The 12,023-nt window shown below is 43.8% G+C and overlaps 1 protein-coding gene across 7 annotated transcripts in view; it reads right to left on the bottom strand.

The window, feature by feature from the left end:
• The window catches only part of MAP3K4 (mitogen-activated protein kinase kinase kinase 4), a 219,894-nt gene that overhangs the window by 79,542 nt on the left and 128,329 nt on the right, over positions 1-12,023 (bottom strand). For 5 of the 7 annotated variants that reach the window (XM_063917525.1, XM_063917526.1, XM_063917523.1 and 2 more), the window contains 2 exons: positions 7,690-7,768; positions 6,291-6,387 (listed from right to left, as the gene is read on the bottom strand). In XM_063917525.1, the coding sequence (XP_063773595.1) occupies positions 6,291-6,387; positions 7,690-7,768 (176 nt within the window). The remainder of the gene's footprint in view (positions 1-6,290; positions 6,388-7,689; positions 7,769-12,023) is intronic. The other 2 variants (XM_063917524.1, XM_063917528.1) reach the window with 1 other exon arrangement.

The raw sequence follows: 12,023 nt of genomic DNA, 5'->3' as shown, positions 1-12,023 counted from the left end.
ATTTGGAAAACCCTAATCTATTACACTAATTAAACATTTCCTTTGAAGGCCACTAGATGGTACCAAATTGACTGAGGTACTAATTAAGTCACATGTGCTTAAGCATGACTATCCTCAAAACTTGGACTGTTAGGGTGCTTTGAGGACAGAGTTGCATTGGAAAGTCAGGGTAACACTAAAATTATTTTACACCTGAGAATTTTAATTTTCAATGGTCCTTTCAAAAAGAAAATCTAAAAAATAAAACCATTATGAAAGACATTCTTCCTCTGTTCTAAAGCAGTGTTTCCCAAATTCAGTTTTCAGGGCACCATGCATGTTTTCCATATCTACTTGCTAAAGCACAGGTGTATTTATTACTGACTGACATTATTATTTTACTTGTGCTTCTGTGAGGACCTGGAAACTGTGCAATGTTAGGTTGCTGTGAGGACTGAATCTGAGAAAGAGCGTCCGATAGATGAAATATACTGTTTGATACTTCAGATTAATATTTTTAAGGCAAAAATAGGATTTTAATACCTACCGGAAAATCCCTTTCTCGTAGTCCATAAGGGATAGTGGGGAGAACTAGTATGATGGGGTATAGATGGTGTCCAAAGGAGCCAGTGCACTTTAAATTTCTTCAACTGGGTGTGCTGGCTCCTCCCCTCTATGCCCCCTCCCACAGGCAGTTACAGGTAAAAACGTGCCCAAAGGAGAAAGGACATATATGAGAGAAGGAACAAGATCTCAAAAGGTGGTGAGATTTACATACCAGCACACCACAACCATACAACAACCAACAACGACTGGTAACAATAACAGTAACAGCTGAACAGGTAACTACAGAACAAGAACCTGCAGAAAAGTCAATGCACAGAGGCGGGCGCCCAATATCCCTTATGGACTACGAGAAAAGTATTTACCGACAGGTATTACAATTCTATTTCCTCTAGCATGCATAAGGGATATTGGAGAGAACTAGTACAATGGGGACGTCCGAAAGCATCCATAACGGGCAGAGACTGCTGCAGCACCGCCTGCCCAAACTGGGTATCCTCTTTGGCCAGGGTATCAAATTTGTAGAATTTCACAAAAGTGTTCTTCCCTGACCAGGAAACAGCTCGGCATAGTGGCAGGGCCGAGACTCTAAGGGCAGCCGCCCAGGAAGAGCCCAATGATCTTGTAGAATGGGCCTTTAGAGACTTAGGAACAGGTAAGGCTGCCGACACATAGGCCTGTTGGATAGTAAGCGTAATCCAACGAGCAATAGACTGCTTTGAAGTAGGACAACCCCTTTTCTGTGCATCATAGAGCACGGACAAAGAATCAGTCTTTCTGACCCGAGCTGTGCACCTGACATAGATCTTCAAAGCACGCACAACATCCAAAGTCTCCGGAGAAGCAGAAGCATCAGAACAGGACGGGACCACAATAGGTTGATTCAGGTGGAACGCGGAGACAACCTTTGGCAGGAACTGCTGTCTAGTCTGGAGCTCCGCTCTGTCCTCATAAAAGACCAAGTAGGGACTTTTACACGATAAGGCCCCCAATTCCGAGACACGTCGATCAGAAGCCAGGGCCAGTAACATCACCGTCTTCCACGTGAGGTACTCGTCTTCTACCATCAGCGGCTCAAACCAAGAGGACTGTAGAAAGTTCAACACCACATCCAAATCTCAGGGTGCCATAGGCGGCACAAAAGGTGGTTGTATGTGGAGTACCCCTTGCAAGAAGATCTGAACTTCTGGCAATGCTGCCAATTTCTTCATGAAGAAAATGGAGAGGGCTGAAATCTGGACCTTAATAGAACCCAGATGTGTAAAGCCCTTATCCACACCAGCCTGCAGGAAACGTCCCAAGAGAAATTCAGCAGGCGGATACATGCATTCCTCGCAACAAGAGACAGATCACCTCCAGATAGGATAATGTTTTAACGTCACAGGTTTCCTAGCCTGAACCATGGTTGCAACATCCTTCTTGGAATGTTGACTGGAAGGCTTTCGTGGGCTGACCACCTGCGCCCCTTAGGTGACAGCTCCCCATCCTCTCAGACTCGCATCCGTCGTGAGAAGGGTCCAATCCTGAATTCCGAAACTCCTGCCTTCCAGGAGATTGGAGGACTGTAGCCACCACAGGAGGGAAATCCTGGCCTGAGGTGACAGCCGAATCATCCGATGCATCTGCAGATGTGATCCGGACCACTTGCTCAGGAGATCCAACTGAAACGTTCTGGCATGGAACCTCCCATATTGGATCGCCTCGTATGAGGTGACCATCTTTCCAAACAATCTTATGCAAAGATGGATGGACACTCGAGAAGGTCGGAGCTCCATGCGAACCATTTCCTGAAGTGTTTTCCCTTTTTCCACTGGTAGACACACCTTCTGGGCCACAGTATCCAGCAATATCCCCAGGAACAGGAGCTGCTGAGTGGGCTGCAGGTGGGACTTCTGTAAGTTGAGGATCCACCCGTGGTCCGATAGAAGATGGATGATGTGGTCGATATGGAGCAACAAAAGTTCTCTGGATCTTGCCTTTATCAGAAGATCGTCCAGGTAAGGGACCACATTGACCCCTGGACCCGGAGCTGTAACCTCATCTCCGCCATCACCTTTGTGAATACTCCCGGGGCTGTAGACAGACTGAAGAGTAGGGCCTGGAACAGGAAGTGATCGTCTAGCAGGGCAAATCGTAGGTATGCCTGATGAGGCGGCCAAATCGGAATATGGAGGTAGGCGTCCTCGATATCCAAGGAGACCATAAATTCTCGCAGGGATTCCATTTTGAACTTGAACACCCTCAAATACGGATTCAAAGACTTCAGATTCAAAATGGGCCTTACCGAACCGTCCGGTTTCGGTACCACGAATAGGTTTGAGTAAAACCCCTTGCCGCGTTGCGACAGTGGTACTGGAACAATGACGTGGGACTGGACAAACTTTTGGATAGCCAGTTGCAACGTAACTTGCATATCCTCCAAAGCTGGTAAGCTTGATTTGAAATATCGTATTGGTGGGGGGCAAAGTCTGTGTGACCGAAAGGACTGGACCGACGGGCCCGGATAAGAGCGTCTTGCCGGCGGGGGGTGGGGGAAGAAACGTGGATTTCCAGCCGTAGCTTTGGAAATCCAGGTATCCAACTCAACCACAAAAAGCACAGATAAGGGGAGAGATTACACACTACGTTTGGATTCTGTGTCCACAATCCACTGACGAAACCACAAGGCCCTGCGTGCCATCACCGCCATGGCCGACGTCCTAGCATTAATATTCCCCATCTCCTTGAGGGAATCACAGAGGACCTGCGTAGTGTCCTGAATGTGCTCCAATAGGGTGACCATAGTAACTAAGGGCATATCCCCCCCCCCCCCCCCCCGAGAGGCCCCCCTGAATTTGAATGGCCCTAGAATGAATAGCATGGTTCATCCAGCAACCCGCAATAACCGGTCTTTGTAAAAGTCCGGCCGCAGTGTATATAGACTTTAGGGTAGTTTCTATCTTCCGATCCTCAGTGCCCTTCATGGAAAAGGAGCCCGGAGTAAGTAGCACCGCCTCCTTAGACAGGGGAGAGACTGGGGGGAGCTTTATCCCCTCCCTAATAGCCAAAATGAGGTGTTCAATACCCTGAGCAGCATCTGGATCCCAACTAACAGGATCCAGGTCATCTCAATCATCCTGTATATCATCATCTGTATCAGACAGCAGTGCAGGTAAACCACGCTTCTGGGGACCTGCATGGGTGAGGGGGGTCTGTGCATCAGCCCTAGCAGTTACATCTGCCACAGCTTGTTGTAGTAGCTGAGTTTTCTGCACATTTGCAGTGAGCTGAGATGACATATCAGACATCATAGTTTTAAGAGACCCTAACCAGTGGGGCTCAGTACCCTGTCATTGCTCACAGGAGACAGAGTCATTAGATAATGGGAGAGAATCTGGTGTGACAGATACTGCAGTTTGTGCTTACCCATATTTCACAGTAAACACAACAACAAACACACAGACAGTAATAATGCAAGCCTGCCCTACTGTATGTGAGAGGAGACAGAGGAGCGAGGACCTCAGCACACCCTGAGCTGCACAGCCCCAGTGAGGCTGTCAGCTCTGTAATACACAGTAAACACTATCAAATACAGTCCTAATTAGACACAGGACAGTGTACACAAGCGTGTCTGTGAGGCAGGAAGCGCTAGGTGTGCGCTGCTGATGGCTTCTGTAAGCAGAGGAAGGCGCCAAAAACGCCCTGATCCCGCTCTGAGGAAGCTCCCCCCCCCAAAAAAAAATGGCGCCGGAACTAAGCATATTATTTATACTTGCAAAGTCTCCAAACAGTCTAAAACCTCACACAAGTGCTCAGTTCTGCATTTTTGTGCCAGTTTACACACGGGGGATCTTAGCGAGACCCCCAAGTGCTCATGGTCTGTCGTACTTTGAAACCAGGGACCCCCCCTAGCGGGGCTCCCGGTGTGTAGTCACCATTCAGGCAGCGTTAGTAGTGTGCGGCGTGCTGAGACTGTGACAGCCAAGGCGCAGTGCCCCGCTGAACAAACAGCCCCCCCTCAGGACGGTGGTCCTGCAGCGGGGAAGTGGCTCTGCACCTCGTAAAGGCCGGTGACCCCCCCCCCCCCCCCCCCCCCCTAACTCCCACGGCGCAGGTATGCTGTTGCCCAGACAGCATACCGAAAAAAATAAAAAAGATTTAAATGAAATTGAAGAAAACTCTCTGGAGCTGCAGAGTGTGCATCCTCTCCTGAGGGCACTTTTTTCTAAACTGCCTGTGGGAGGGGGCATAGAGGGGAGGAGCCAGCACACCCAGTGAAGAAAATTTAAAGTGCACTGGCTCCTTTGGACCCCGTCTATACCCATTCGTACTAGTTCTCTCCAATATCCCTTATGGATGCTAGAGAAACGATCACTTTTCTGAAAAGTTACAAACTGCTTAAAAGGGGCCCTCACAGCTAAGTGTTAAACTGTGTATCAGAGTTTTTTAGGCAAGTGAATGCACTTAACAACATTTCCCTTGTGCACTGTGCTACAGCCTTTCCAGGTGGCACTAGGAAGATCATTTTGCAGAGGGAAGTAACCTCTGTGACTGTAGCAGGATTAGGATTAAAATACTCTGTCCCTAAAAGAGCAAAAGTTAAAAGGCAGAAAATAAAAGTAGTAACGGGAATACGAGAATAAAAGTCACAGGGAAAAGCTGCCCCAACTGTTTTTTCTGCACCTCTTCATGCACAGAGGCAAGGAAAGCACAAAGGGGCTGATTCAGAGATGGATGAAAAGTGTCTGTGTTTGTGTGATTCCGCAGAAGCCCAATTTACATCCTTATGCTATTGTGACTTTTTGTGTGGCTAATGCCGGAAGTTTTTCAGTCTACAACTGCAAAACAGTCATCGTTAGTTCAGCAATTGCACCAGCCCTATGCTAAGGTGCAAGAGATGGGTATGACACAGGCTTCCTTCTCCATACTCATGAACAGCATGGAACACTAGCTACAAGCAAGCCACATGCCCACAAGACAGAACAGTTCCATCCAATCACATTGTCTCTGCCCAGTTTCTGCCCCAAAATGCTCATTTCATGCAAAGCAAGATATAGCAAAGATATTTCCGGCTCAAGAAATTACTGAAAATACAATTATTTGCTTCTATGCCAGGGCTATATGCTAAAACTCACTATTTGTGTCCATACAAAGAGATCCTTTCGACTCAATGAAATATAAATGTAGACATTTACATTAGTTATAATCATAGACATTTTGGAAACCAGAAATGTTTTAGCAAATTATCTGACTGCTACTGTATCACAAATCTGTATTATAAGATGAAATTGCTGTGGACTACGTCATGCGCGTTCCCACCGTTACCTTGCAATGTTGTATGCAGTCCTAATCAAGCTTAGAAATTATGTGGTAACCTATAGTTAAGATGGTCATTTATTATAACTCTATTAAGGGACAAACTAGCCAAATATGCAAGAATGAATATTTGTCAACATTGACAAAAGCATTGCAAAATAGTTTTTGATGAACAGTAACAGATTACAATTCTAAATGTCTATTTTCACATTAAATAAGTGTTCTTAAAAGTAAATCAAGATAAGCACAAAGAAAGAGTATGAGTAAAAGGTAAGAAACACGGACACCACCCAATGGTGACCTTCGCTATTCATTATTACTAATTTCTGAAAAGTGCCACATCCTTAATCTTTAGCAGCTTTATGACCACTCCATAGTTACCAGTGCAAGATGTAACATAACTGTAAGGTATCTGTTGTGGAGAATAGGTCATTCACAAACTAGGCACATACCTGAAGCTTTCAGGTGCAGGAGTATTTAGATGTGGGTTTGGTGGGTCACTATGACAACGAGGCACCTTCATAGGTCTTGGACTATTGCGATGCGTAGCTAATAAAACAAAATAAAATGTTAGTATTTAAAATGGCCTCATACCTTAAAAAAAGATAATTAAAATATGTCCAATAATAACCTAACAGAAACTCATAATCTATCTCTATTGCTGGAATATAGCTGTGAGTAAAATCATGTCCCCATGTCCCAGAATCCCTTATAATGTCAGGACTACCGTTTCACAACTGTTGTGGGTGCAGCTCTGACTGTTGTTCTGACTCTGTACATGATAATTATGGCTTGAGAATCGGGTGCTGCAATTCCAAACTTTTAGCTCTCATCTGTCAATGAGTTTGCACAATCAAGTGATAGGGGATTCACGGAGCAGCCTACAAAAAGCACTAAATTTATCAAGAAACTAAAGTATATTCTTACCACATAACCACTCAAAAAGATATTAGCAACTAATACACTAATTATTAACTATCTTTAAAGGTGTTATACGGTCACTCCATACACAGTGGCATGGACCATGATACACAAATACCCTTCTATGGGATGTGGTCAGGATGCCATCGGATGAAATCTCGACACCAGAATCCTGATATACAGCCACAATGCCTGTGTTGGAATTGCGACATCACTCGGAATGCTGACAGCCAACATCCCGACCGTAAGTATGCTGGGGACTCCTAACATAAGGCACAGAGGGAAGGGGTGGGTAGAAGAAGGTTTAAGCACCACCAGAGAGGGCAGGTTTAGGCTGCAGTGAAGGGAGGGTTAGGCTCATCATGGATTCTCAACATCGGGATGCCGGAGTAGTTCTTTTGCCCGCCGGCATCTCTAACGCCAGTCACACTTATCTAACCCGAACTTGTGCTTTTTTTCTATGCAAATACATTCAGCCCATACTACAGTTTAGTAAAGCTACTTAACCACTTGCCTGACGTGGTCCCATCAGATGGAACCACGCCAGGCTTTCCGTGACTTGGTCACATCTCAGACGGACCTCCTGGCCCCTCTGCTTCCTCGTTCCCTCCCCCTGCCATGCAGCCAATCACTGCTCTTCAGGCAGGGAAATGTTACCGAAGTAGCCCTCAGCTTGCCTGTGCACACCTGGCAGCTGCTCCTCTCTGCATTGAGTATCGGCTACCAATGTTTTTGTAAGATCAATATTTAAAAAGTAAAATGGAATATAAAATAGTGCAGGATTACTCTTCAAAAGATGTTTCTTAACCCAATTCAATAGTTAAAAATAGCCAACTGAGTGGTTTAAAAAAAAAAAACCAACAAAAAAAAAAAAAAAACACAATGAATGCAATACTTTAAAAAGAAGAAATATGATGACCAATATCTTACCAAGGTACAAACCTGTAACAGGACTATGAGGTTTTCCAATAACATGACCAATGCATTCATTCATGAGTGCTTGTAAATTCTAGAGAGACACAGCAAAATTTGTAAATACAGAGATCCTAAAAATTATATTTCCAACTAACCAATTCGGTAACTCAAAACGTATTTAAGCTACTTTTCTGAACGAGCATTTTCAACTTTTTCCTAGCATTTGGGAAGAAACAGCCAACTGACGTTTGCTCACAAAAATAAGCAGAATTTCATTACAACCAGCCAATTAGTTAGCTGGTTGGAAAGCTCATCTGTTCGATTTGTGCTAGATTCTTTAGTAGCCAGAACCTTGACTGTTCAGTAACACAGAATATATATCAACCAACATGTACTAGGTGAGTGTTATTGCTACATTTACAGTAGTCCTTGAAAATTTATGAAACCTACAGAATTTTCTTATTTCTGTGGAAATTTGGCCTAAAACTGCCTCAGATTTTCACTAAGTCCTAAAAGTAGATAAAGAGAAACAAATCGAACAAATGAGACGAAAAAAATTGACATGCTCATTTTTCTATTGAGGAAAATGAACCAATATCACATACTGTATCTGTGAGTGGCAAAAGTATGCGAACCTTTAGGCTTAGCAGATATTTTAAAGGTAAAATTAGAGTCAGGTATTTTCAATCTACGACAATCAGGTGTGGGTGGACAACCTGTCTTTTTTAAAGAACAGGGATCTATCAAAGTCTGATGTTCACAACACATTTGTGTAACTGTACCATACTACGAACAAACTAGGTTTCTGAGGACATCAGAAGACGACTTGTTGATGCTCATCAGGCTGGAAAAGGGGGCGGGGGGTGGGGAAACCATCTCTAAAGAGTTTGGACTCCACCAATCAACAGTCAGAGAGATTGTGTACAAATGGAGGAAATTCCAGACCATTATCCTCCTCCCCAGGAAAGATCACATCAAGTGCAAGGCAACTAATAGTTTGAAAGTTTACAAAGGAACCCAAGGTAACCTCTAAGCCAGTGTTTCCCAACCTCAGTCCTCAAGGCACACTAACAGTCCTGGTTTTAGTGACATCAATGCTTGAGCACAGGTGACTTCATTAGTACCTCAGTTATTTTGATTTAACCATCTGTGCTGCATCCTGGATATCACTAAAACCTGCACTGTTGGTGTGCCTTGAGGACCGCGGTTGGGAATGCCTGCTCTAAGCAACTGAAGGCCTTCTCTCATTATCTGATGTTAATGTTCATGAGTCCACAATCAAGACACTGAACAACGGTGTGCATGGCAGGATTTGCAAGGAGAAAGCCACTTCTTTCCAAAAAAGAACATTGCTGTTTTCTGCAGTTTGCTAAAGATCACCTGGGCAAGCCAAAATTCTATTGGAACAATGTCTTGTGGATTAAGTTGTTGTGGACAGAGCTGTTTGGATTAAATGAGAAACGTTATGTTTGGAGAAAGGATAACACTGCATTCCAGCATAAATCCCTCATACCATCTGTGAAACATGGTGGTGGTAGTTTCATGGTTTGGGCCTATTTTGCTGCCTCTGGCTCAGGATGACTTGCCATCATTGATGGGATAATGAATTCTGAATTATACCAGAATATTCTAAAGGAAAAGTCAGAATATCTGTCCATGAGCTGCATCTCAAGAGAACGTGGGTCATGCAGCAAGACAACGTCCCAAAGCGCAGAATTCATTCGACCAAAGAATTACATGGCCCTAATGGTGTGCACACACAGAGATATTTTCTTATGATTTTGACTATATAGTCAACATCGTAAGAAAAGTTAGTGCAGATCGCAAGGTGAAAGTCACCTTGCGATCCTGATTCGATGCCGATGCGCGGTCGGCATCGCAAGCCTAGATAGTCAAAATTGACTTGCCTGCACAGTCTATCTCATAGAAAAGTAGTCAAAATTGACACTTAGCCAAAATTGCACGTAGTCCGTATTGCAAGCACACTCATTATGTGCTTGCGATGCCGACCTAGCCCGTCGCATAGTGAGAATCGGGGTTAGCACGAATCTCACCGTGTGTATGCACCTTAAGTGTGCACCATCATCATGTAGTATAAGGGCTACAGATAATCAGAAAAGCTGTGAAGGGGCTCGGCAGCTTATCATGTATTTGCAAATATATGTAACAAATATCTCTGGAACTATCACCACATAGTTTTTAAATATTGTTACAAGTATTAGTTGGTGTGTTTGGGTTTACAAACTTTCAAGCACCACTGTAAATGCTAATTACTTAAGATATTAAAATGGTCAGACCGCAATATTTTTTTACAGTAGAACTATAAATATCATGAGTTATAAAATATTAACCAAAATTTAAAGAATAATTGATGCCATGCAGCTATAAGATTTGGTTGGAGCCAGACAGAAAAATGCTCATTTAAATAACAGGGGATTGTCAAACAGCTGATGCATCGGGGCTATTAGAATATATTACTCTTAGAAATGGCATACATTTTTGTAGCAACTTTGAACACTTATTTTGTCAGACTGATAAGGCTAGACATATTGTTAGTAACAAATAGAGTCGCAGTTTTAACTTTAAGCTTGCAACAATCTGCAGCAAATCATTCTGTCACATAAAACGCTAACATTGGCAGCAGAGCTTAACAAAAGGCCTATCTGTAATGCCCTATTATCAATTTAGGCATTTTTCAAATTGTTTGTTAGTGAGTGCACACATTCCAGTGATGCTGATCCAATATGATCACACAGAGCCAAGGGACTGACAGCTGTCGACTGATGGCGTCATAGGATGTTTCCTGCTAGCACATGGCATATTCACTCTTAGCTAAGTACAAGCAGGCACATAAAAAAACTTAATGCACACGATATTATATAGTTGTAAAACTTTTTAAATGAAAACCTAAGGTTGGTTAGAAAACCTATGGTCAAGTTTTACAATAACTCTCCCAGTTGTTATTGAAATCTCAGCTATTTAAGTTCAAAGTGAACAAACTAACAAAGTAGAAAACTGATAGAGGTTTAACACTACATTTATTGGTTACCTAATAAAAATAAAATAAAAAAATTGGCCTTTTGCAGGGACCAAGAAGTACTGCGTTAAGAATTATAGCCACCTGCCTGTTCTGCAGCAATGAAAGCGTCATACCTGGACTATGAAGCAGTCAGTGGACTACTAAATGAAAATTTTAAACATTTTGTTCATAAAGCAGGGTTTTCGGTCACTGTCCATTAGGTGAAAGGGTTCATCCTCATTTTATAGGGTTTATTTATTATTCACTGCTTCCCAGTGCATTCAAGCCTAAAGTTTAAAAGAGCAATTGCTTAAAATAGTAACACACCCCATATGGGGTTACGTTTATGTGACCACCAGTCACAACAACGACGCCGGGATCCCGGCATCTGACAATCCCGCCGGTCGATATGCCAACAGGGACTATTCCCACTCGTGGGTGTCCACGAAATCCATAGAGTGGGAATAGATCTTGGGGCGAGCACAGTGAGCCACCGAGCCTGCTGCGTGGCAAGTGCAGCAAGCCTGTAAAGGGCTTTGCTGTGCTCCCCTCCCCAGCCATCTAACTGCTAGGATCCCGGTGTCGGTATTGTGACCGCCGGTCACACATACCCAATGACCCATATGTTTTGTTAATAAAAACAATGCCCTTTTAAATTTTGGGCTTAAACATGCCGAGAAGCAGCAAATGCACCATTGTGACACCAACTGTCATCCATTGAGGAGAAAGTGTGATGGTCTGAATCCAGAGTCGGCAACTTGCACATAGTGACTGGAACCCTGAAACAAAAGGGCATTTTGCAGCACCATGCAACACCTTCTGGTCTACCCCTGTTTGTCAAGGGTCCTCCTTACAGCAAGATAATAACTCCAAAACTAACTCCAGGCTATGTCAGAACTACCTGCGTAAAGGATTACGTACGCTGGATAAAGTATAAGTAGTTTCTTTATTTCTTTAGCAAGTTGACAGCAGAACGACCGTACCAGGCAGCAGCATACAGTTCACAGTTTAGTAATACACAACCTTCTAACAAGTTGGTATAGCAATCCAGATGGCTTCTAACATAACCCCACACCCCCAGTCCTATCGTCTTGGCGACTGGTCCACAGTCAGAAGCATTGACCTACGGCACACAGATTTTTAAATGTAGCAGACAAGTGGTAGTAATCAGCCCAGCTGTGGCTTACAACAGACTCTTCCAAAACCTGGACTGGATTCCATCAGACCTGCTGCTGCTCAAACCCTGCGAAAGCCTGTCGTTCCACATTACCCTCATGTGGAATCATGCTGTCCCTGCCACATACCATTGAGAAAAATAAGACAGCAGGCT

Source organism: Pseudophryne corroboree, chromosome 4, assembly GCF_028390025.1.
Source record: "Pseudophryne corroboree isolate aPseCor3 chromosome 4, aPseCor3.hap2, whole genome shotgun sequence".
Classification (NCBI taxonomy): Eukaryota; Metazoa; Chordata; class Amphibia; order Anura; family Myobatrachidae; genus Pseudophryne; species Pseudophryne corroboree.
This window is presented reverse-complemented; position numbering and strand designations above follow the sequence as displayed.